Source organism: Hippopotamus amphibius, chromosome 10 (genome assembly GCF_030028045.1).
Source record: "Hippopotamus amphibius kiboko isolate mHipAmp2 chromosome 10, mHipAmp2.hap2, whole genome shotgun sequence".
NCBI lineage: Eukaryota > Metazoa > Chordata > Mammalia > Artiodactyla > Hippopotamidae > Hippopotamus > Hippopotamus amphibius.
In genome coordinates, this window is record NC_080195.1 from 5,964,655 (window position 1) to 5,986,063 (window position 21,409).

A 21,409-nucleotide genomic window follows, 5' to 3' on the forward strand; every position below is an offset into this window, starting at 1 on the left:
GCCACAATTAAGTTAGTCAGCACATCCATTATGTCACACGGTCACCTCCTCTCCATGGTGAGAAGCTTAAGATCTCCTCTCTAGTAATGTCAAGTATGCAATGCAGAGCATTATTTTACTATGGAAGTGCTGGTGGCCTCAGGCACAATGATTCTGCCGCAATGATGATTTTAGTATGATACAATGAGATACGAGTATTTAAAAATTTTTTTTACCTCCTTTGAGTTGAGTATCACTTTACCTCCCAATTTATTTAAACAGGATGTATTTACCATATTATGTAAAAGGAAGTTTATTAAGGTAATTGCTGTGGAAAGATTGAAACATTAATAATACTAATTTTTCTAGTGATCGCTACCTCATTTATACCTAAGGAACCAATTACTTACAAATTGTGCACTCAATGTTAATAGTTGCTCTGGATTTTTCTTCTCTAGAGACTTGTCACCCTGAATTTACTTTCTCATCTGTAATTAACAAACAAAATTATACTCTTCTTTGCAAATCTTTCTTTAGGAAGGGAAGAATGTGCAAAACAGGACAATAATGGATCTTTGTCACACATCTATGTAGCACCTCATCATGAATTTTTGTGCTTTTTGTACTGTTTCGTAGAAAAACTGAAACAGAACTGCAGAAAACTCCCTGAGTAGCCAATGTCTGTTCTCTGTGCTTCAAGTCTAGACTGAAGTAGATAGCTGACTTACCTCAATAATAGAAATGTCTACTAAGATAAATATATTACTGTGTATTTGGTCTTAAGCATTCTTTGAAAATGCAATTCCATTTCAGCACTTCTCTTACATATTTGTTTCTAACAAAAGAAATAACAAACACAAAATATGACACCCAGGAGGAATAAGCCAGCAGTAAGTTATGTTTGATTTTCATATTTTATTTTACATTATCATATGTCATCTCCTTCTTTGTGCTCTAATATTTCTTTTATAAAAAATGTTTGTTTGGGACTCACAGACCAGGATTTAACTATGGTGGTATTTTTCACCAGCAGAGAACATTGCTAATGGTTAAAAAACCAGTTCTAAGACTTGCAAAGTGATTCCTTTTGAAGTGTAACAACCTCACAGGACACTATTGTGTACTCACACACATAAAAATTAAACAAATCAAAGAAAATTCCCCACCCATACAAAGAGAGCCACATACTTCAAAAGTTTAGGATTCTACCAGCATGAGGAATACAAACCTACAAGTTAAAATACATCAACCAGTTCCGTCACTTATTAATGATGTATTAATAACGATATATAATGAATTCCACAAGAGCAATGTAGCCTAACGAAGCCTGAGATAACTTCTGGAAATATTGTAGGTTTGGTGTTTTATTTTGTTTCAATTGTCCCTTTATCCTCATTTGTTAAGTATAAAAACACATACCTAAGGCCGTAGAAAGAAAAATACCAACATCTTGTGGCTGAACCTTCTTTGTTAGAAAGTCTAGCTTGAAACCGGAAAGAAACGAGTAAGGACAGACCTGCTTGCCATCTCCGAACCACTGCAATGAAACCATCCTCATCAAAATGTCATATTTATTCTTTTTGCTTACTTGTTTATCAGCTTATGGGCATTTAGACCTGAAGGGAATCCCATAGGCCACTTAATCCAAGTCTTTCACTTACACCTGAGGGAAAAGGGAACAGTAGAGCTAGGAGAGGAACCACATAGAAATCAGGAGATTTCTGGTCTAGGGAATAGTTAACCACATTAAGCTTCATCTCTGTTGCTTCGTTTAACTGTTTGAAGACACATCATATGTTTAGCTATATATTCTTAATATTAAAGTTATAAATATCCTGTATTAATAAAATACGAGAAAAATAAACACAATATGTGTGTCAAAACAGACAAGTTACAACATCTTTACTGGATATATTATAACAAAATTTATAGCAATCAAGAAGCATGGTCTTTCACTTAAAAAAAGAAAAAATCCTCAAATGTCACCAAACATTTTTATAGACAAAATATATATATATATTTTACTTTAAAAGCTGTTTGAGTAATACCAACTGGTCCCCGTGAGTAACCACTCTGCACGCTGTTGCCCAGGGATCCTGACATTCCAAGGCAGCAGCAGGCATGCCTCTCCCCGAGGCCACGCCCCCTTTCTTAAAATAGGAAGGAATTCTTGCAGTTCTTCTCTACCTGATAAAAATCTTCTTTTGACTGTGGAGCCACCCAAATTCATTCTTTCTTCCTCTCTCCTTCCTCTGTCCCCTTCTTCCCTCCATCCTCTTTCGTCCTTTTAGTCCTTGAAATCTGCTCCATGAGAGCAGGCTTGAACTTTCACCCCTTTATTAAAAGTACGGTAATTTCAATGGGCTTATATTAATGAAAAAGCCATCGATGCAAAAGAAATGTCACTCCTCTTTTCTTCCTTCTGTTGCACTAGATGCTGCAGGTCCCTGCTTTCTCAAAACGCTGTCCTCCTTGGACTCACCTGTGGTCGCACTAACTCTGTCTCGCCTGTTTTCAGAGGATTCTTCCAGGGCTTTTGCCTTCATGTTTCCCGCCTCATCGGGGACCACATCTCTACCCCTGTCACTGCACAGTTGTGCCTTGTTTCCCGTCTTCTGCCATGAATAATTCTAAACATATTTTTCATCACTAAGAGTCAAATTTAGTGTTTTCGTAACTGTCTGCAAAATTAGGGCGGTAACAGTGTTAGGCAAACAGCATACGAGTGAGTGTTTGTTGGGTTTTTGCCAATTACCTGGAAGGTGCTGCCTTCAGAATCTGGACGTCACCTCAAAGAATGGGGGAGAGAATACACACCCACAACTAAGCGTAACAGATGCAGAGGTGAAGCACTGAGAGTGAACAGAAAAGGTAGACTTTCATTAGATGCGGTGTTTACCAAATTCCAGGCACTTGTGCCCCTGTATTCACGGTTTTTGCCATATTCTATCAATGTGTCAAAACAGAATACTCTACTCAGCGTGTATTATGAGGGTGAGTCAAATATTATCTGCACTCTGGCTGTAGAATTTATCCACACTCTGGCTGTAGAACTCATAGAAGTTTTAATATATCCAGAGCGCAGATAATTTTTGACTCACCTGCGTACATTCAAAGCTTTTTTCAAATACCGCCCTTTTTTTTTTTTTACAAACATCCCTGTAAGATAAATATTGTTGGCTTTATCCCCACCAATTATGCATTGACGCCCAGAAGGTTAAGCGACAAAAGTGCCCAAGTTTCATGGCTAATTAGTGGATAAATTAGGATAAAAATTTACTGAAATAATTATGTTTTTTTTAAGAACTTTTATTGAGATACAATTAACAGAAAGTAAACAGCATATATTTAGACTGTACAATTTGGTGTCCCAATCTCCCAATTCATTCCCCCCCAACCCTCCCCGCTTTCCCCACTTGGTGTCCATGTGTTTGTTCTCTACACCTGTGTCTCTATTTCTGCCTTGCAGTTCCTCTTTCATAGTCATTAGCATTTGCCTTGTGTATTGAGGGGCTCCTATACTGGGGGCATATATGTTTACAACTGTTACCTCCTCTTCTTGGATGGATCCCTTGATCTTTATGTAATGTCCTTTCTTGTCTCTTGGAACATTTTTCATTTTAAAGTCTATTTTATCTGATATGAGTATTGCTACTCCAGCTTTCTTTTGATTTCCATTTGCATGGAATATCTCTTTCCATCCCCCTCACTTTCTGTCTGTATGTGTCCCTAGGTCTGAAGTGGGTCTCTTGTAGACAGCATATATATGGGTCTTGTTTTTGTATCCATTCAGCCAGGCTGTGTCTTTTGGTTGGTGCATTTGGTCCATTTACATTCAAGGTAATTGTCAATATGTATGTTCCTATTACCATTTTCTTAATTGTTTTGTTGTTGTTTTTGTAGGTCCTTTTCTTCTGTTTCCCGCTCAGAGAAGTTCCTTTAGCATTTGTTGTAGGGCTGGTTTGGTGGTGCTGAATTCTCTTAGCTGTTGCTTGTCTGTAAAGCTTTTGATTTCTCTGTCGAATCTGAATGAGATCCTTGCTGGGTAGAGTATTCTTGGTTGTAGGTTCTTCCCTGTCATCACTTGAAATATATCATGCCACTTCCTTCTGGCTTGCAGAGTTTCTGCTGAGAAATCAGCTGTTAACCTGATGGGAATTCCCTTGTATGTTACTTGTCATGTTTCCCTTGTTGCTTTTAATAACTTTTCTCTGTCTTTAATTTTTGTCAGTTTGACTACTATATGTCTTGGTGTGTTTCTCCTTGGGTTTATCGTGCCTGGGACTCTCTGCGCTTCCTGGACTTGGCTAGCTATTTCCTTTCCCATGTTAGGGAAGTTCTCAACTATAATCTCTTCCAGTATTTTCTCGGGTCCTTTCTCTCTCTCGTCTCCTTCTGGGACCCCTATAATATGAATGTTGGTGCGTTTAATGTTGTCCCAGAGGTCTCTTAGGCTGTCTTCAGTTCTTTTCATTCTTTTTTCTTTATTCTTTTCCACATCCGTGATTATCACCATTCTGTCTTCCAGGTCACTTAATCGCCCTTCTGCCTCAGTTAATCTGCTGTTGGTTCCTTCTAGTGTGTTGTTCATTTCAGTTATTGTGTTGCATATCTCAGTTTGTTTGCTCTTTAATTCTTCTAGGTCTTTGGTAAACTTTTCGATCTTTGCATCCAGTCTTTTTTCAAAGTCCTGGATCATCTTCAACATCATCATTCTGAATTCTTTTTCTGGAATGGTGCCTATCTCCTCTTCATTTAGTTGTTTTTCTGGGGTTTTATCCTGTCCCTTTCTCTGGCACAAAGCCCTCTGCTTTTTCATTTTCTCTATCTTTCTGTGGCTGTGGTTTTCAGTTCCACAAGATGAAATACTGCTGATACTGCTTGATACTGCTGTCTGTCCTCTTGTGGAGGAAGCTATCTAGGAGGCTTGTGCGTGCTTCCTGATGGGAGGGAATGACGGTGGGTAGGGTTGGGTGGGCTGAAATACTTATGTTTTAACTACTTCTACGGTACCAAATTGCCTCCAGGTATATGGTTTGCTCCATATTTAAGTCCCATCATTACTCTCATTTACTTGATATTTTAAAATACAATTTACATTTTTACTAAAATATATTTTAAATAAAACTTTAAATCTCTACCATAAATAGAAAGCCAGTATTTCTTATCTTAAAAGCAATCATTACCAAAGGCTCAAGGTCTAGAGCTTGCCCTCTCTTTATTATAAAGGGGGAATTTCTGAAATACCATTGATACTCTTTAATTGTTCGACCTTTTTTTGACTTGAGTACCACTTTAGCTCTCAGTTTACTTAAATCTGGATGCCTTTATCATGTTATGTCAAGGGAGATCTGTTATGGTAATGGCTGTGAAATGAATATAACTAATAACACTAAATTAAGATTTCTTTTTGACAATCAAAAGTATTGAAAGAATACTGAGATGAGAATAACGTTATCACCATAACATTCAACTTTATTTAATGCCATGTCCCTGAGCCACCTAAAATGGGAAGGCCGTATAACACAGGCTCTCTGGAGCCAGATGGCCAGAATTCAGATCCTCGTAAACTAGTTTACTAGTTACGTTACATTGAGAAAATGTTTTAAACCTCTCTGTGTAAAAATGAAGATGGTGATAATAATACGTACATCATAGGACTGTTTCGAGGATTAAATTACTAAAGCATTTACGAAGCATTTAAAATAGTGCATGGCACATATTAAATAGTGTAGAGGTATTCGTGAAACATATAAAATAAAAATACTTTGCATGTCCCTAGCGTATAGCCCATGTTTTGGGAAACACTAAGCTGGGCAGATCGTGGACATTTTTCCTGCACGAAATATGTTTAAGCTGAGTGAATGAAGGATCAATAGTTCTGTATTTCTACTGGGAGACAGAAAGGCCGCCCCATGGAGTAGAAACACGTCCCATCAAACAGTTGGAGGTGAGAGAAGGCTGAAGGGGATGAGGTGAAATTGGTCTGTAGGGATAAAATGCACGGGCGGTAACAGCAGGAAATGCAGCTGGGGAGGACCAGAGGCATGACAGGAGCTGGGCTTGAGGGGGCGATTTGCTTATCACGTGGGGGTGGTTTGGGAGGACATAAAGAGGGGACGTACCTGGCCGTGGAAAGACCACTGAGGCCCAGGCTGGAGGGGGTGAGGAACTGGCAGGAAGCAGCTGCAATGACACAGGATGGGACAGTGCGGACGGTCAGAGGTGTAATGACATCAGCTCGACAAGGCCCGGTGTGTTCGAGTCATCAGGCAAAAGGAAGAGGAGGAAGAGGGCCGAGGACGAGGGGAGGGAACCAGCCAGATCCGGGAAGGACGAATCCCGTGTTGCACGTGTTGAGGCTGGAGCACGCGGGGGGCGGCTGCGTGGCGCACAGGGACACGGCTTCGGGAGTGATGTGCACGTGAGGCGTGCTGGAAACCATGAGATGGGAAATCATTAGTAACTTTTAGAGCGAGCGTGTAGTAAACTCTGGAGAGCTGAACCCCCATCATAGGCTAAGAAGTGACTGGTAAGGAAGGGAAGAGCAGCTATATAGAGACTTAATCAGGGTAAGTCTCAATAAGACACAGCGAGGGGGAGCAGCTGTCACTGCGCTCAGCCGGCGTGACGGGGGACAGAGGCCTTCTGGAAGAGCTAGTTCTCGAAGTGTGCCCCAGGCTTCATCCTCCACACTGGCGGAACCGCACGTTAGAACTGCAGGTCCACCTGTCAAGCCCAAACCTTCTGAACTTGAATCTTGGCAGTAGGATCCAGAAATTAGTATTCAACATATTCTCTAACTTATTCTTTTTAGACAATAAACTGAGAGGTTCTAGGACAAGAAGTCTTACAGAAACAGCAAGAGATGTTTATTTCACTACCACGATACAGTTTGGGTAGATCTCATGCATTGCAGAGAAAGTGAGTGACTATTTTGACAGGTTATCTCAACAAACTAAAGAAGAATCTAACTCCACGTCACAGTACCTTCTGAACTCCTCAGGCATTATCCCGCTTCTACTGGTTATTTAGGTCAGGCCTTTATTTCTTGTGAAGATGTGGTTCTGTTTGTCTGCCACGTCGAGACTGCTGTGCCCGGACTCTGTGGCTTCACATTATCTATCCTCATTTCTTCACCTCTTGTCAAGCAGTTGAAAATAGAATGACCTCAAATCGGTCAGGTTGAAACAGAATCTAATTCTTTTTTAAGGCCTCTAAGTTTCTAGGCTGAAATTAATTCCATCCTTGACTTTAAACCCATCTCATTTACCCTAATTTTTCTTTGTTTTTCGACTGTCTAGGAGAAAGACCTATATTTTTGTCATCATAAGTGACAGCTCTGACTCTCCTGTTAAAAATAGTAAAATGAGATTTACATTTACTGAATCTTACAGGTTTAATTTAGAAACATATCTTTCAAAAAATCAAGACTACACTTATTTTTGGTTGCACCATACAAATTCCAATTATGTATTTTATACAGTTAACACGTCCTTGAAAAATAAAGCAAGCTTCTGAACACTTCACTACAAAGCATTTAGTTTACTGTGACAAGAGGCTAGTGTATAAGCGATTTATGCTAATTGACCTACCTTCCAATTTATGACACAAACTCAAATTTAAGTAAAATAAACAGCAATTTACATTAGCCTTAGAAACTTCAAAATAAAATAAGAAATATTAGCTGATCATATTTGAAATTATTCTGAGTAGAGCTTATCCCAGCATTTCCACTCAGGCATGAATTTCCACACTCAAATCTTTTACTGTGAAACTTTTTAGTATGACTATCTGGACTTCTTCATCGTTCTAACTGAAGTTTCAATCCTTTACCACGTGTTTCAGAAAACTTATGTCAAATTTTCAGTCGTAAACCTGACGCTGTCTATATTCTGAAACACACTCACAAGACATCTCTTTTAGGAATGAGATCAAGTAGCTGGCTACCTCAATTCCTTCTCTCCTTGAAGAAGCACACTGCTCCTGGCAGCAGGAGGCGGGGGTCTAAAGCCTCTCCCCTTGAATGTGACCGTCCTTAATGATTTTTGTGACCGTTAGAATGCAGCTGAAGTGAGGTTCTGGGGCCTAAGATGTTCCAGGTTACAGGAAGCCTTGCCGCTTCTGCCTGGGTTTGTTTGTTTGTTTGTTTTTGGAACACTTTTCTAGGGATGTTCCCTCTTGGAACCCAGCCACCATGCTGTGAAAACTCCAAGCCCCTTGGAGGCAGCCCCACCCGAAGTCCCAGCCAACAGCCAGCATCAATTGTCAGCTACAGGTGGGAGCTACTTTAGACAACCAGCCCAGTCAAGTCTTCAGGTGCCTGAACCCCCAGTAGATACTGAACTGCAAAGCAGCAAACCTCAAATGAGAATCGCTCAGCAGTCAGCCCACAGAACCATGAGAGATGAGAACAAATGATTGTTTTAATTCACTAGTTATGGGCATAGTTGTTTGAAGCAAAGGTAACCAGAATATTAGTTTATCTTCCTCTGCTCAGGTTCAGACTATCAGACTTAAAATTTTCTAGGGAATATAACATACGAGAGGCCAACTGACCCTTAAAAAGTTTTATCTAGTAGGCTAGCATCTTTCAAACGTTCTTGATTTGTTTAATGGAAATAGCTCAAGCTTATCTTTTTACATATTTTTTTTCCCTCTAATTGTTATTAAATCAAGATCTGAGCTACATTAATCTACAGAATCATGCCTGACCCCTCATCAGACAAGGGAGGAAAGAGTATCCCCAAGATTTGCAAAATCCACCCAAAGATCATCATTTTCTTCTCCTACTTCATATCTTGGCTCTTTGTACCTTACTCATAATTGCCTGTAGGGGGTCATACTTTCCTGAAAACAAAAAGTGTGAGTTCAAGACAATGCCATGTCTCTTTATTCTTGGCCTATATTTGCAAATAATTTTACAGATCCTGAATCAAGTCCGTTTTTACTGAAACTGAAGGACAGCAAAACATTTTTGTCTGATGTTCTCCTCTTGTCAAAATTTGCGGACTCCTAGCTCTAACACTGAATGTTAACGAGGGTACCTTTCACTGTTCTAATTTTAGGGCATTGATACATATTATGTGACTATGTTTCTCTTCCTGCAAACAGTGTTTATCCTCCTTCCCTTTCCCTCAACCAGCCCTCCCTATACTTCCACCTCCAAACAGATAATTCACTATATGGGTTTATCTCTCACCAAAGGTTGGTGACCTTCTAATCTTTATTTTCCTTCTTGTTCTTGCGCTCTGATTAATTTCTCACTATATGTTTCCAATCTACTAACATTTGTGTTTACATGTCTAGCCATCACCTTTTAATTAACATTTCAAAAATGAAATCAATCTTCTGTCCAAAGCATCCAGAAAATAAACCATCTGTTTTATCCTTTAAATACCCTACCAGAGGACCTACTATATCATCAATCCTCAAGGTTTCAAATCTCCAGAAAATACCTCGTGTTCCTTCTCTTCTTTATTGCTTAATTTCCTAATTTTAACTTTTCATTAGAAATATCATTCATCCATCTTTTTTTTTTTCTCCATGTCCACTACTGCCCCTACTCCCCTAGAACTGAACTAGACATGTACCGTGTCATTTCAGGATGGCTGTGAGAACTAGTTCTGTCCTCTCCAATTTATCTCCTTTCTTACAAAACACACTGCTCAGTTTATCGTCCTTAAACACTAATTTCATTACAATTCCTCTCTGCTCAAGAACATCCCATGATTCCCTATTTCCTATTACATAAATTCTAAATTCCTCTGGCTTTTGAAGGCTCTCCAAAATCAAGTCCCACCCTGTCGACGCGGGTCCACATCTTACTGCTCCTCAAACTCCCTCCTGCTCTGAGAAGGGGCCCCTTACACCTTCCCTTCCCAAACCCTTCATATCTCTCCAAATACCACCAGGTTCAAAACCACTCCCTTTGTGAAACTTTAATATCTATAGAATGACATAATGCTCAACATCACTTTTTAAATAAAACAAAGAACAGTAAGTGATGTGGTCAGAGGAGAAATGTAAAATATTCCCCCACCTATCTCACACTGGAGTCTTACATTTCATAATTAGAGACGTGCAGGTTAAAGTTAAGTTAATCTTGCAGCTAAAATATAAATATTCTTAGCCCTGCATTTTTTCAGTAGGAAATACTCCATCATCTCCTTTGGGGAGAGCAAAACTTGGGCAGAGGTAAAGCCTGCTCCACACCTAGATAAGCTGAAGGCATCACTGAGGAAAGAAGATAAAAGAAGGAAGCAAGGGACACCAAAATCTCAACTTGCCCACTCTGCAGATAACTTTTGTTGACAATTAGCCTTGTGTATTATAAACATGGTGACTATCAATTATTCAGAATATTTGATTACCCAATTATTCTCATTCTGCCACGATGCTAGAGGACGGATTTCTTCTTCTGAGCCAGGCAAGAACTGATTGCTACCTTCACCCCTAGAGCACCATCTTCCTTTCTTTAAATGATAAATTTCCGTTGTCATGACATCGGAAAAAGATGGACTCAGCTTGCTGGCATACTCAGGCATTCGGCCACACTGCTTTCCCCTTTATCCTAGCAATCTGGACTCCAACGCGAAAACCTCACCCCTGCTGCCTCCAAATAAAAGAAGTTCTAAGTAATGAAGTTCCGCATGTTTCACAAGTAAATTAAAAGAAGAGGGGAAAGGTGACCTTAAGTGACCAAGTGTTTTCTCTCTAGTTTCTGGATAGATTTCCTTCCTTCCTTCTCTCATCGACCCCCTCGGCTCCTTCCTTGGCTCTTCCTATTTGTGGACCGCGTGTCTGGGTCACTGTCCTGGCCTCACGCTCTCACTCTAGCGCTACCCACCTGTTCTTTTCTCTACTTCCCTGACCTCAGGGTTCTCTTCACTTGCTTCCTCTACCCACTCTCCCCTACTAGCCATCTGACACCTGCAAGAGTTCTTGGTGACCTCAATTACAATAGGAAAACACAGTGCATTCCTGGCAGAAAAAGGAAGAGACAAATTTGGGGTATCTGTCAGTTTACAGGTGGGATAGAGAAGTCTGCAAGCTCAGGATTATCAGAAGCGCTCAGGTGCTAACTCCACCTCCTCTCCAGGAGAACACTCTCCTGTAACCTGGGATCACGTGTAACTTACCCAGGGTGTCGAAGTAAAAGCCAAGACCAACTGTTTTCATTCTAGTTTGGAAATGCAAGCTAGAGAAATAATAAACTTCAAAATTATGTGTACCTTATCCTTTGATAGAGTGTCCACTCAAGCTTAAGGTTTCAAGGCAAACAATGTCGTTCTTTCTAGAGATTTTATGTTGGGTCCAAATAGCATCTTAATGCTTTTAGTACAGTGAATAGATTACATAAGTCAATTTTCTTGGTTTTCCATTTATGAGAACTTTTCCCCTCTATGTGCTACTCTAACAAGCGTCTATATGCCCATGTAGAACGGAAGAAAGGAAGGCAGGGAGGGACAGAGGGAGGAAGGGAGAAAGAAAGTCTGAAACTCATTCTGCCATACTTGGGAAAATGCTTTATCTTTCCTTTTTAACTTGAAAATATTCGTTCTGTGTCAGAAAACTTTTAAAGGCAGTTCACGCTGCACATCCTCTGCAACACCGTTTTATCCAAAGGCCCTAAAAGGGGGTCTAAAACTTTTCCAGAGTCATACAAGACACTACGAATGTCTTGACCACAATTAACATTCATAGGCAAAAATGTCCTCGGCATTCTCACTTTTCCTTTCTTCCAAGTTGGCCGGTGTCTGTAAACTCCACCGATTAGCAGTCAAAGCCGCCCCTCACCCTGGAGCCTGTGGGAACTCAGGAATTTCCACCCGAGCCCGTCAACCCCAAAGGCCTCCTTTACTCTGTAAGAAATCCCTCACAACAAAGGACAAGGGAGAGGCCGGGGGAGGGGCGTCATGGACTTGGCCGGGAAGCAAGCAGAACACTGGCCTTGAAGAGTCGGCCCCGGCTGCCCGGCAGGAGGATCGCTCCTCAGCAACCGCGGAAAGCAGCCCCGCGGGGCTCCCTCCGGCGGCCGGCCCGCGCCGGCCCGCGCCTGCAGGACCCGTGATCCCTGCGCTCCGCGCCCCGCTCTCCCCGTGGGACGCCACCACCTCGGGCGCCCGGTCCCCCCCCACCCCCTATTCCCGGGGCCGTCCCAGCTGCCGCCGCCAAACTCCGGCGCGGGGGCGCTCCTTCTGGAAACTCGAGCGCAGCCGCGCGCGCGCCCCAGCGCCCGGGGACCTGGGCCGGGTCGGGCGCCCCTTCTCCCTCGCCACCCGCCCAGCTCTGCTGCAGGAAGGTCAGCCTCCAGCCTCCACTGCAAGCCTTTTGAGCAACGGTGGCACTTTGGGGGGGGGGGGGCTAGAAAGTGTCCCCAACTCGCCCTGCCCGGCGCCGGCCCGGACGCAAACCTGTGCGATTGGAAGTTGCACGAAGTTCCCATGCCTCGAGCCGCGTCTCCCCTCGCTCCCCGAGCCGCACACTGAGATGGGGCACACGTGGGGACAGCCGCCCCCCCCCCGGCCACCCCCGCGCGGCGACCCCCGGCGCCCGCCTCCAGGTGCCACCCAGCCCCGCCGCCTGGCTCCCAGGACGAGTCCAGAGATGGACGGGGGAGGCGGCGAGGGATGCAACCCGAGGCCGACCCACACCCGCTTTCCTCCCGTCACACCCGCCCCCGACGCCGAGCCCCGGGCCACCCGCGCGCCCACACTCACCCATGGCGCCGCGTGCCCTGCTCGGCGGCCCCTCCGGAGCGCGAGCGGCCGGCGCAGCGCGGGGCCAAGTGCTCCGCGCGCCTCTCCTGCTCCCCGCGCCGCGGCGAGTGACAGCCTCGCCCCTCCCAGCCGAGCCGGCGCCCGGGCTCCTGGATCCGCCGCGGCCGCGCAGACCCCTCCCTCTTCCCACCTGCTCCGCGGGCGACTGGCTGCGGCCTCGCCTTCCCGCCGCGCCCCTCCCCGGGCCCCCTCCCCGGGCCCCCTCCCCGCCCCGCTCCTGTCCCGGCGAGCCCCGTGCAAACGCCTCCCGCTGGAATACGGTAAATACACATCACGCACCTGCACCGTCTCAGCGCCCCACGGATGACCGGGCAGCCAAGATGATAATCCCTACCGTGGAGACCAGGAGAGATGATTGCAGAAGAGTTTGACAGGATGATTTTTACATTCCCTGAAATCTTCCCTTGGTTTCAGTATACCAGTTTTCCCTCTAATAACAATATTAAGGTAACAGGAAGAGAAAATTCTCCCTGAATTTCTGTCTTCTTTCTTCTCGGTTAAATATTTTTGTTTCTGTAACCTGGCAAGGCTATAAAGTCCTAAAAGACACACACAGACACACACACAGGCAGTCATAATATGCAGCAGTCACCTGGAAAATAAATGACTCGGTGCAAGCAGCAGAAGATAGTGCTGAAAAGCACTGGGCTTGCCAGTTGGGAGGAATTGGTTATGATTCTGCCTCTACTACTAATATACTGGGACTCAGTTTCCTAATTTGTAAAATGAAAGATCTGGAAAAAGTGATCTCTAAGGACCCTTCAAGCTAAAAAAAAAAAAATTATATAATTCTTTGGGTTATTGGCCTAGTTCTTTCAGGATTCATAGTGGAGGAGTTATTTCAGTAAGTCAGTCCCCAAAGTATCGTAATCTTCCTTTTCATACCGGACGCACACTAAAGTATACAAATCTATGCCATGAACAAGCAGAAGAATGAAATAAACTGCATGGTTACTAACCCTGAGGAACATTACTAAATAATGGAGAAGACATGATATGAAAAATAATTCAGAGCATGCTTGGCAGAAAAACATGAAGAAATGCTGAGCATATCATTAAAATGGCACAGAAATGTGTGCACAGCTATTTCTCAAGTAATGGAAGAGGCACACTCCTGCAAGGATGTTGTAAATGCATTTCAGTTAAATGGAAATAGAAAGTTGTTCTCGTGGGAGGGGAAAGGAAGTAGTCGATAAAAGTTAAAAGTGTTCAACATCCCATCGAGAAATTCATCACCGTTCTGGAAACTGCCTAGCATGAACCATGTACTGCAGCAAAGCGTAACACTTATACCTGGGTCCAAGAAAGATAAATGATGACCGTCTGGAGATTAATTCACAAGCACAGGTTTTGGATCACCACAAACAACTTACTTCTTATTTCCTGAGCCTCTATTTCAAGATATTATAATTCTAAAATTAGAACTGTTCTTTTTCTGGTGGAATTATACATGATTCTGCAATATGAAATAATAATTATAAATTAAGTGCGGTTTACTAAGTGTCGGGCACTGTTCTAAGGGCTTTATCTTAACGCATATAATTCTCACAACAAACTTACAAGGGAGATACTGTTATTCCCACTCTACAGATAAGGAAACTGAGCCACAAAGAAATAAATCAGTTACCCAAATATCTCTCAGTATTTATGTGGATAGCCACATGCTTGAGAAAGATGGTGGTCTCCTCCAATATTGAGAATAATTCATAAATATTTTAGATACTCCCAGTAAGAATTCTGAAATACACTAAAGATATACTCATTATATACTGCTATCTAATAGTTAAAATCTTGACGATTATAAAATCTGGCTGATTATGTTAATATGTCAAAATTTAATCTTTAAGTCGCCTTACAGTGACCATACAAATGGGCATCCATATTCTGGATCTCAGGTACAAAGAAGACATTATTTCACCTGAGCTTTAATAAATTAAGTAATTTTACATGCAAATTAAATAAACATATCAATTAACTCATTGTCTCAATGTATCCTGTTCACAATGCCAATTCTGCAATATTTCTATTTTCTCATTCCTCTCACCTAATTGTCCATCAGTCCCTACGATTCTGCCTCCAAACCATCTCCCCACTCAGGCTTCTTCTCCAACTCCACTGCCTGGGCCACCTCTTCAGAAGTCCCATGGGGATGTGACTAGAACTTTTTTAGAATATGGAGGTTCTAATCAACCACTGAACTCAAAATTGAGGCTTCAGCTAAATCCCGAGATGAGTAGAGGAGTTTAATTCCATACTTTATTGCAAACTGCAAGGGTCTGACCTTGGCACAGAGGGACTGCAGGCCATTGGTTAAGTGTTTTGTGGCTCTGTCAGATATCATTCCAACATTGACACCATTTTGATTCCTCTTGGGAGAATGTAGAATGAAAAAGCAAGAACACCCACCACCAGTGGGAGATGTTTGGAACACACAAACATTCATTAGTGTCAGCCAGAGGAGTCCATAAAGAGGAGTGCAAAAGAAGCATCTCAGTCTAGGCAGAGAATCCAGAGGAAGTCCTGCGAGAACAGTGTCCAGAAGAAAGGAGCATCTACTGGTTTAGATTTCACAGGCAGAGCCAGTAAGATCAGGGCTGAGAAATTCCCTCTGGATTTGGCAGTTATGAAGTCACTGGTGAAACAAGAGTGCTGGTTCAATACGGCAGGAGTTCCTGGGTGAAGTCTGAAACTGGCCCCCATATGTGGGGGGCAAAGAGAGACCAAAGGAAGAGGCAGCCACTCCAGGCTGGGAGGTGGCAGGTGTAATGAGGAAGGGGACTGACTTAGGAGCCTTGCCTTGAGGGCCACAAGACCAGTAGATCTCCACCCCCGCTCGCCAGATTCTTCAGAGTTTACAGAGAGCCCTTAACCAGGTTCAGTAATGTAAACCACCCGATGGTCTCAATAACACACTGCTCTCTCAAGACCGTCCTTGAAAACAGCTCCAAGTATGGGAACAGTGGGCAGAAAGTACATTTCAAGGATGGGGAGGAGATGAGGAGCCTCCACTGCCTGGGTCCAGCTCTCCAGCCACCTCCTCCCAATGACCTCATCCAACGATTAGCAAGAGTATTGTCTAAAGATGCAGACGTAGAGAACGGACTTGAGGACACGGGGTGGGGGGCGAAGGGGAAGCTGGGATGAAGTGAGGCAGTAGCATTGACATAGATACACTACCAAATGTAAAATAGATAGCTAGTGGGAAGCTGCTGCATAACACAGGGAGATCAACTCGATGATGGGTGATGCCTTAGAGGGCCAGGACAGGGAGGGTGGGAGGGAGTCGCGGTAGGGAGGCGATATGGGGGTATATGTATAAATACAACTGATTCACTTTGTTGTACAGCAAAACTGGCACAACAGTGTAAGGCAATTATATTCCAATAAAGGGCTTAAAAAAAAAAAAAGCTAATCAGCCGAGCTTTGATCAAACAACACATATAGCAGTAGAATTAGTCACACCATCCCCTGGAATTCTATAGGCCTTTGCTGCTGTGCCACTCAATGGGTTTCATTGTAGCGTAATTTTCTTCTATGTGTATATTTTCTTTTTGTGTGTTATATCCCAAATAAAACAGAGTAAGCAAAAAAAAAAAAAAAAAAAGAGTATTGTCAAAGGTGAGGAGCAGATACCTTTGACGGACAATAGGTAATGAGGAAGTGAGGGTGGGTAGGATGAGAACGTAGACATCCTATTCTTAGCTCATCAGGGAAGGAAAGTAGACTGGGATGAGGGTAACAGAAGGGGTAAAGCTACTAAAAGTATGAATGAAGTTTAACAGTTGATTTAGTGGAAATAAAGCTTGAAAGATGGGGACAGACAGAAGCTAATGTTTAAATATTAGCCCTTAAGATTTCAGAAGTTAAAAAATTTGAAGCGGGCCCCAGGGTAAGACCAAAGGAGTAGATATGCAAAGTGCAGTGGAGGTGATGGTTCTTGGTATGGAGGGGAGGGGCTCTGAGGACCGGTGTTGGGAGGGTGGTCCGTGGGGATTCTAAAGTCCACTCAGTGATATTAGGAGTTGGAAGGAAAGAAAAAAAAGAAGTCTGAGTCAAATTTCAGTGAGATACTGTATTTGAAAAAGACCTTGAAAATATTAAAGTTATCTAAATGTTAGCTGCAAATGTAGATATTAATGGAAAGGATGATTGGAAATAGTTTACAGATGGCCATAAAAGCCAATCAATATAATTTACATAGAAAAGAGTCAAGGAGAAGCGTGGATCCCTGAGCAGGATAATGAATGATGAAAGGGAGGTTTTCGGGAGAGCAAGGTGGTTTTTTGGGGAGTGGGGATGCCATCCACAAGACTCCCATCTTTTCGGTCGTTGACTTTAGTTTTCTGTGTGTTTCTTTTAGGCTTATAATATTGGTTGTTTCACAGCAAAATTAATCATATAGATGTGACCCTCAAGCCTTGTTTTCCCTCAAGCAAGAAAAAGCAGCATCACGGCTCCCGATTGTAGTCCCCTTTCCAATCCAATGATGTGGGTCCCATTCTTAGGACAGTCTTGCCAGGCTTTCGTTCACCTTGAAGGGAAGGGTTTGTCTTTTTGTTTGTTTTTGTTTTGTTTTGTTTTCAGTTGGGTCACAGGAGAATTTTGAAGGAGTCAAGGCCTTTTCTTGTGGAGTTGTGGATAAGTGTCTTATGAATAAAGCAATAAAGCAAGGTATTATTTGGTTTTGTTTAACTACTGTATTTAAACACAATATATAAATTAGAATATGTCTGCATGTTTGTGTTTATTTCTATAGAGCCATCCCTCCTCTTCCACAAACATGGCTTCCCCTCTTGTCCCCAGCCTGCTCTGGGCAGTTTTTAAGCTTAGCAGTTACCATGGACACCACAACTCGGTCTCTCAAGGATCCCTGTGGTCAGCAAGCGGCTCAGCGCAAGGCCTTGCTTTCTGCTCACGCCCCACCTTCACCCCGGATGCTCGTGGTTTCCGCTGAAGTGCCTCACCTGCTGGGGGTGAGGGTGAGGCGTCTCTTGAGCGGCTGTCACACTCCATGCACACGTGGAACAGTGTCTGTTCCGCTCAGTCCCTGCTGCCACAACTCCGGGCAGCTCTGTCCAGAGAAGGCACGGCCCGCGGACCGGCCTGCGGAGGATGGCCCCCAGGCGCACGCGCCTACTGCAGGGCTGTGGTACCTTCTGCAGGCCTGTGGTACCTTCTGCAGGGCTGTGGTACCTTCCGCCCTGGAAGAGTTCCGGGCAGCAGGAGGGGCGGGGCCACAGGAGGCGTCCGGCGTGTTGCCCCAGAGGAATTAATGCAATGCTGAAGCCAGAAGCTGCACAGTCAAGATCCAAAAACAGGTTTCCTGCTTCGGATCTCTCTCGGTCACGTTGAGCTGCTGCAACGACATACCACAGACTGGGTGGCTTCAACTACAGACATTTCTTTCTCCCAGTTCTGGAGGCTGTGGAGTCCAAGGTCAATGCACCAGCGATCTTCCTAGAGAGAGGCTGGCAGACAGCTGCCTCCCTCTTTATCCTCACACGGGGGAGAGAGAGGGAGCTCTGGTCTCTCTTCCTCTTCTTGTAGCCCCGCCCTCATCACCGCATCTAAACCCAGTTACCTCCCAAGGGCCCCACCTCCAAATACCGCCAGCGTGGGGCTGAGGCTGTCAACTTACGGATTTGGGGGGGACACAGACAATCACTTCGGGACTGGCCCTGAGGACCAGTCACTCCTGGGGACAGGTCTGCACAGCAGGCACGATCCGGCGGAGGTCACCTCGGGCCTCTCTCTCACGGCCATGGGCCACGAGGTGATGGGACAGACCTCCTCCACTGGTTTACTGCCCGGCAAGGTCTTCAAGGCCTTCGTGCTTCGGACTTTGTGAGACAGTCCCTGGGGGCTGGTGCAGCTCTGCTGAACCGCGTCCATGACCTTCACAGCCACACTTTCCCAGGCAGGATGTGCAGCCACTCTGGCCGACAGGCTGGAGGAGACGGTAGCTGCCATGACAGGCCCGCCCCGAGGTGGCCGAGTGGCCCCGCAGCGTGGGGGGCTGACGGCTCCGCTTTCTAGAGGTGAAAAGCTGGTCCAAACCACCTCCAAGGAAAACGAGGCCCGGAGTCGGCATGATGGTTCGCTGCACGCGTGAGCTTGGCTGGCCCAGGGTGCCCACATCACACGGTGTTCCTGGGTGTGTCTGGGAGAGCAGTTCTGGGGGAGAGGAGCGTCCGGGCCAGCGGACTCGGTAACGCAGCTTGGCTGCCCCCGGGCAGGTGGGCAGGATCTGATCCACTGAGGGTCTGCGAAGAGAATGGGAAGCAGAGGCAGGAGGAATTGATTCTGCCTTTTTCCTGTCTCCTTGCTGAGCATCTCATCACATCTTCTGCCCCGAGACTGGGAGTCTTAGCACCAGCGCCTCTAGTTCTCAGGCGTTTGCTCCCAGGACTGCATCACACCGCTGGCTCTCCTGGGACCCCAGCCGCAGGTGGCGGATCCTGGAATGGGAATGCTCAGCACCCACAATATTGTGAGCCAGTTCCTTAATATACAGATGTGCAAGCAATACGTAACAAATAGGTAAGATAATATAAAATTATAAATAACATAATTATATTACTATACAATATACGTACAATATTACATAATATATAATAAAATACACAGGACATACAGTATATATAATATGTAATAGGATATATATAAAATATATATCCCATTGGTTTTATTCTATGTTGAGCGCTAACAGAGTTCACCTAATTAACTGGTCATTATAAAGGGATCAAAATACAATAACAGACAAAAATAATGGTAAAAAAAGTATCACAAATTAAAAGGTAAAAATAAGAAAATATGAGCAAAGAATACCGATAAAAAGAAAAATGAACAAAGGAAAAAGTAAGAAAAGTAAAAGAATAAAAAGAAAACTGAAAAAAGGCAAAAAGAAGTTTAAGATGAGAAAAATAAGAGTAAAGAGAAATAAGAAAAAATAAAAAGAAAAAGATGAGAACAAGAAAAAATATAAAAATGCAAAAATATAAAACGAGAAAAGAAAAAATAAAGAAAAAAAAAGTGTAAGGCATTAAAAAAGTGAGAAGAAAAAATGGTGGTGGTAACAAGCAAAACAGGTAAAAAGTCAAAGAGAAAAACTGCTAACTTTGGTCTAAACCCCGGGACGGTGACTTGGCTCCTCCCCCCTGTTTGTTGCCGTGATTTCTTCTGTCCTCAGCTCCCTACTGTTTGGTCTGTGTCCACACTTACTCGTAACCACACCACACTCGTATTTAGAGCCAACAGACTCAAGGGGCTGGGAAGGATCAGGCCTCGGGGCCCTGCATAGTCCATGGCCTCAGCTTGTATTCATACACTTTTAAAGAACGTGGTCTGTTTCGTGCCATGTCCTCTATGCAACTGACCTTTATAATCACTGTAGCATCGCTACAGTGATTTAAAAAACCCTACGCTAGGTGATCCTTCAGTTTACATTTGTCCCTATTTTATTTCATGTATTGCTCGCATGTTTAATCCACAAGAGATATTTTCTAACTCCACTTGCCCCATCCCCACCCTATTTTTAGGGGAAAAAGGGAGTTTTCAGCTAATGTCCTCTCGCCATTAAACGTTTATAGTTTTGAGCAAGCACCAACTGCTGCCGCTAAATGCTCCCCAGAAGCTTTATAATACAACCTCAGAATTACAAGAGCTCTCAGGATTCACTTAGTCTGGAGCAGAGCTTCTAAAACCATCACATGCATCAATAACATTGGGTCTCACTGAAGTATATATTCTAGTGCGGCGGGCTTAGGATATTAGAAGCAATCTGATGCAATGGTTTGGAGTCTAGAGTCTGAGTTCTGTAATCACCATCCATCACGAACCATCTGGGTTCATATCCTATCTCTGCCACTTCCTACATGGGTAAACTTGGGCAAGTGGCTTAAAGTCTCTCCTCCTCTGCTTCTTCATCTGGGAAACAGCATGATTATACTACCAACTTCCAGGTTATTTTGAAGGTTAAATGAACGTATGTAATAATTAATTTATATTATATATGATAATATATTTATAATTTTAATATATTTACTGTACTCTATAATTTACATATATGGCTTGAAGTATAAATATATAATATATAAACATATACTTAAATACATTATGTGTATAAATAATATATACTTGGTTTGAAGCCACCTGGCATATTGTAAAGGCTCAATGAATGTTAGTTTTATTGCTACTATTAGTTTTATTAATACTATTATCACTAGCATCTTCCATAATTTATGTCCGATGTACCTTTACATCTGCTTGTCATTTACGTCTGCTTCACCTGTGGAAATACCCCATTTCTTGAGACAGAACTTTTTTATCGTTCTCCCTCTTACAGTCCACCATCTCCATATCAGTTGTTCCTCCAAATCAGTTGTTCCTCCATATCGTTTTAACTGGCTCCCATTTTTCCTGGAGTGACTACAGTGCTTACCTTGTCCTTCAATCAGAACATCACTCCTCCTTGGGTAGAGTGCCTTATTCCCTTTTTGTTACCCTTGTGGTTTTTATACTAAGTGGATGGCCAATAAGTATCACTATAGAAGAAATAAATGAGTGAATTGAAACTTTGGTTGTAAATCTAGGCCCTTACAACTGGAAGTGTAACATTCATTTTATCACCTGGTAGCTTGCGAGAAATG

At 43.4% G+C, this 21,409-nt stretch overlaps 1 protein-coding gene across 1 annotated transcript in view; it reads right to left on the bottom strand.

The window, feature by feature from the left end:
- Window positions 1-12,793, bottom strand: part of GPM6A (glycoprotein M6A) — a 262,782-nt gene extending 249,989 nt beyond the window's left edge. The window contains exon 1 of the mRNA XM_057697891.1: window positions 12,702-12,793. Within this exon, the coding sequence (XP_057553874.1) occupies window positions 12,702-12,705 (4 nt within the window). The 5' untranslated portion in view covers window positions 12,706-12,793. The remainder of the gene's footprint in view (window positions 1-12,701) is intronic.
- Between the last annotated feature and the right edge of the window lie 8,616 nt (window positions 12,794-21,409).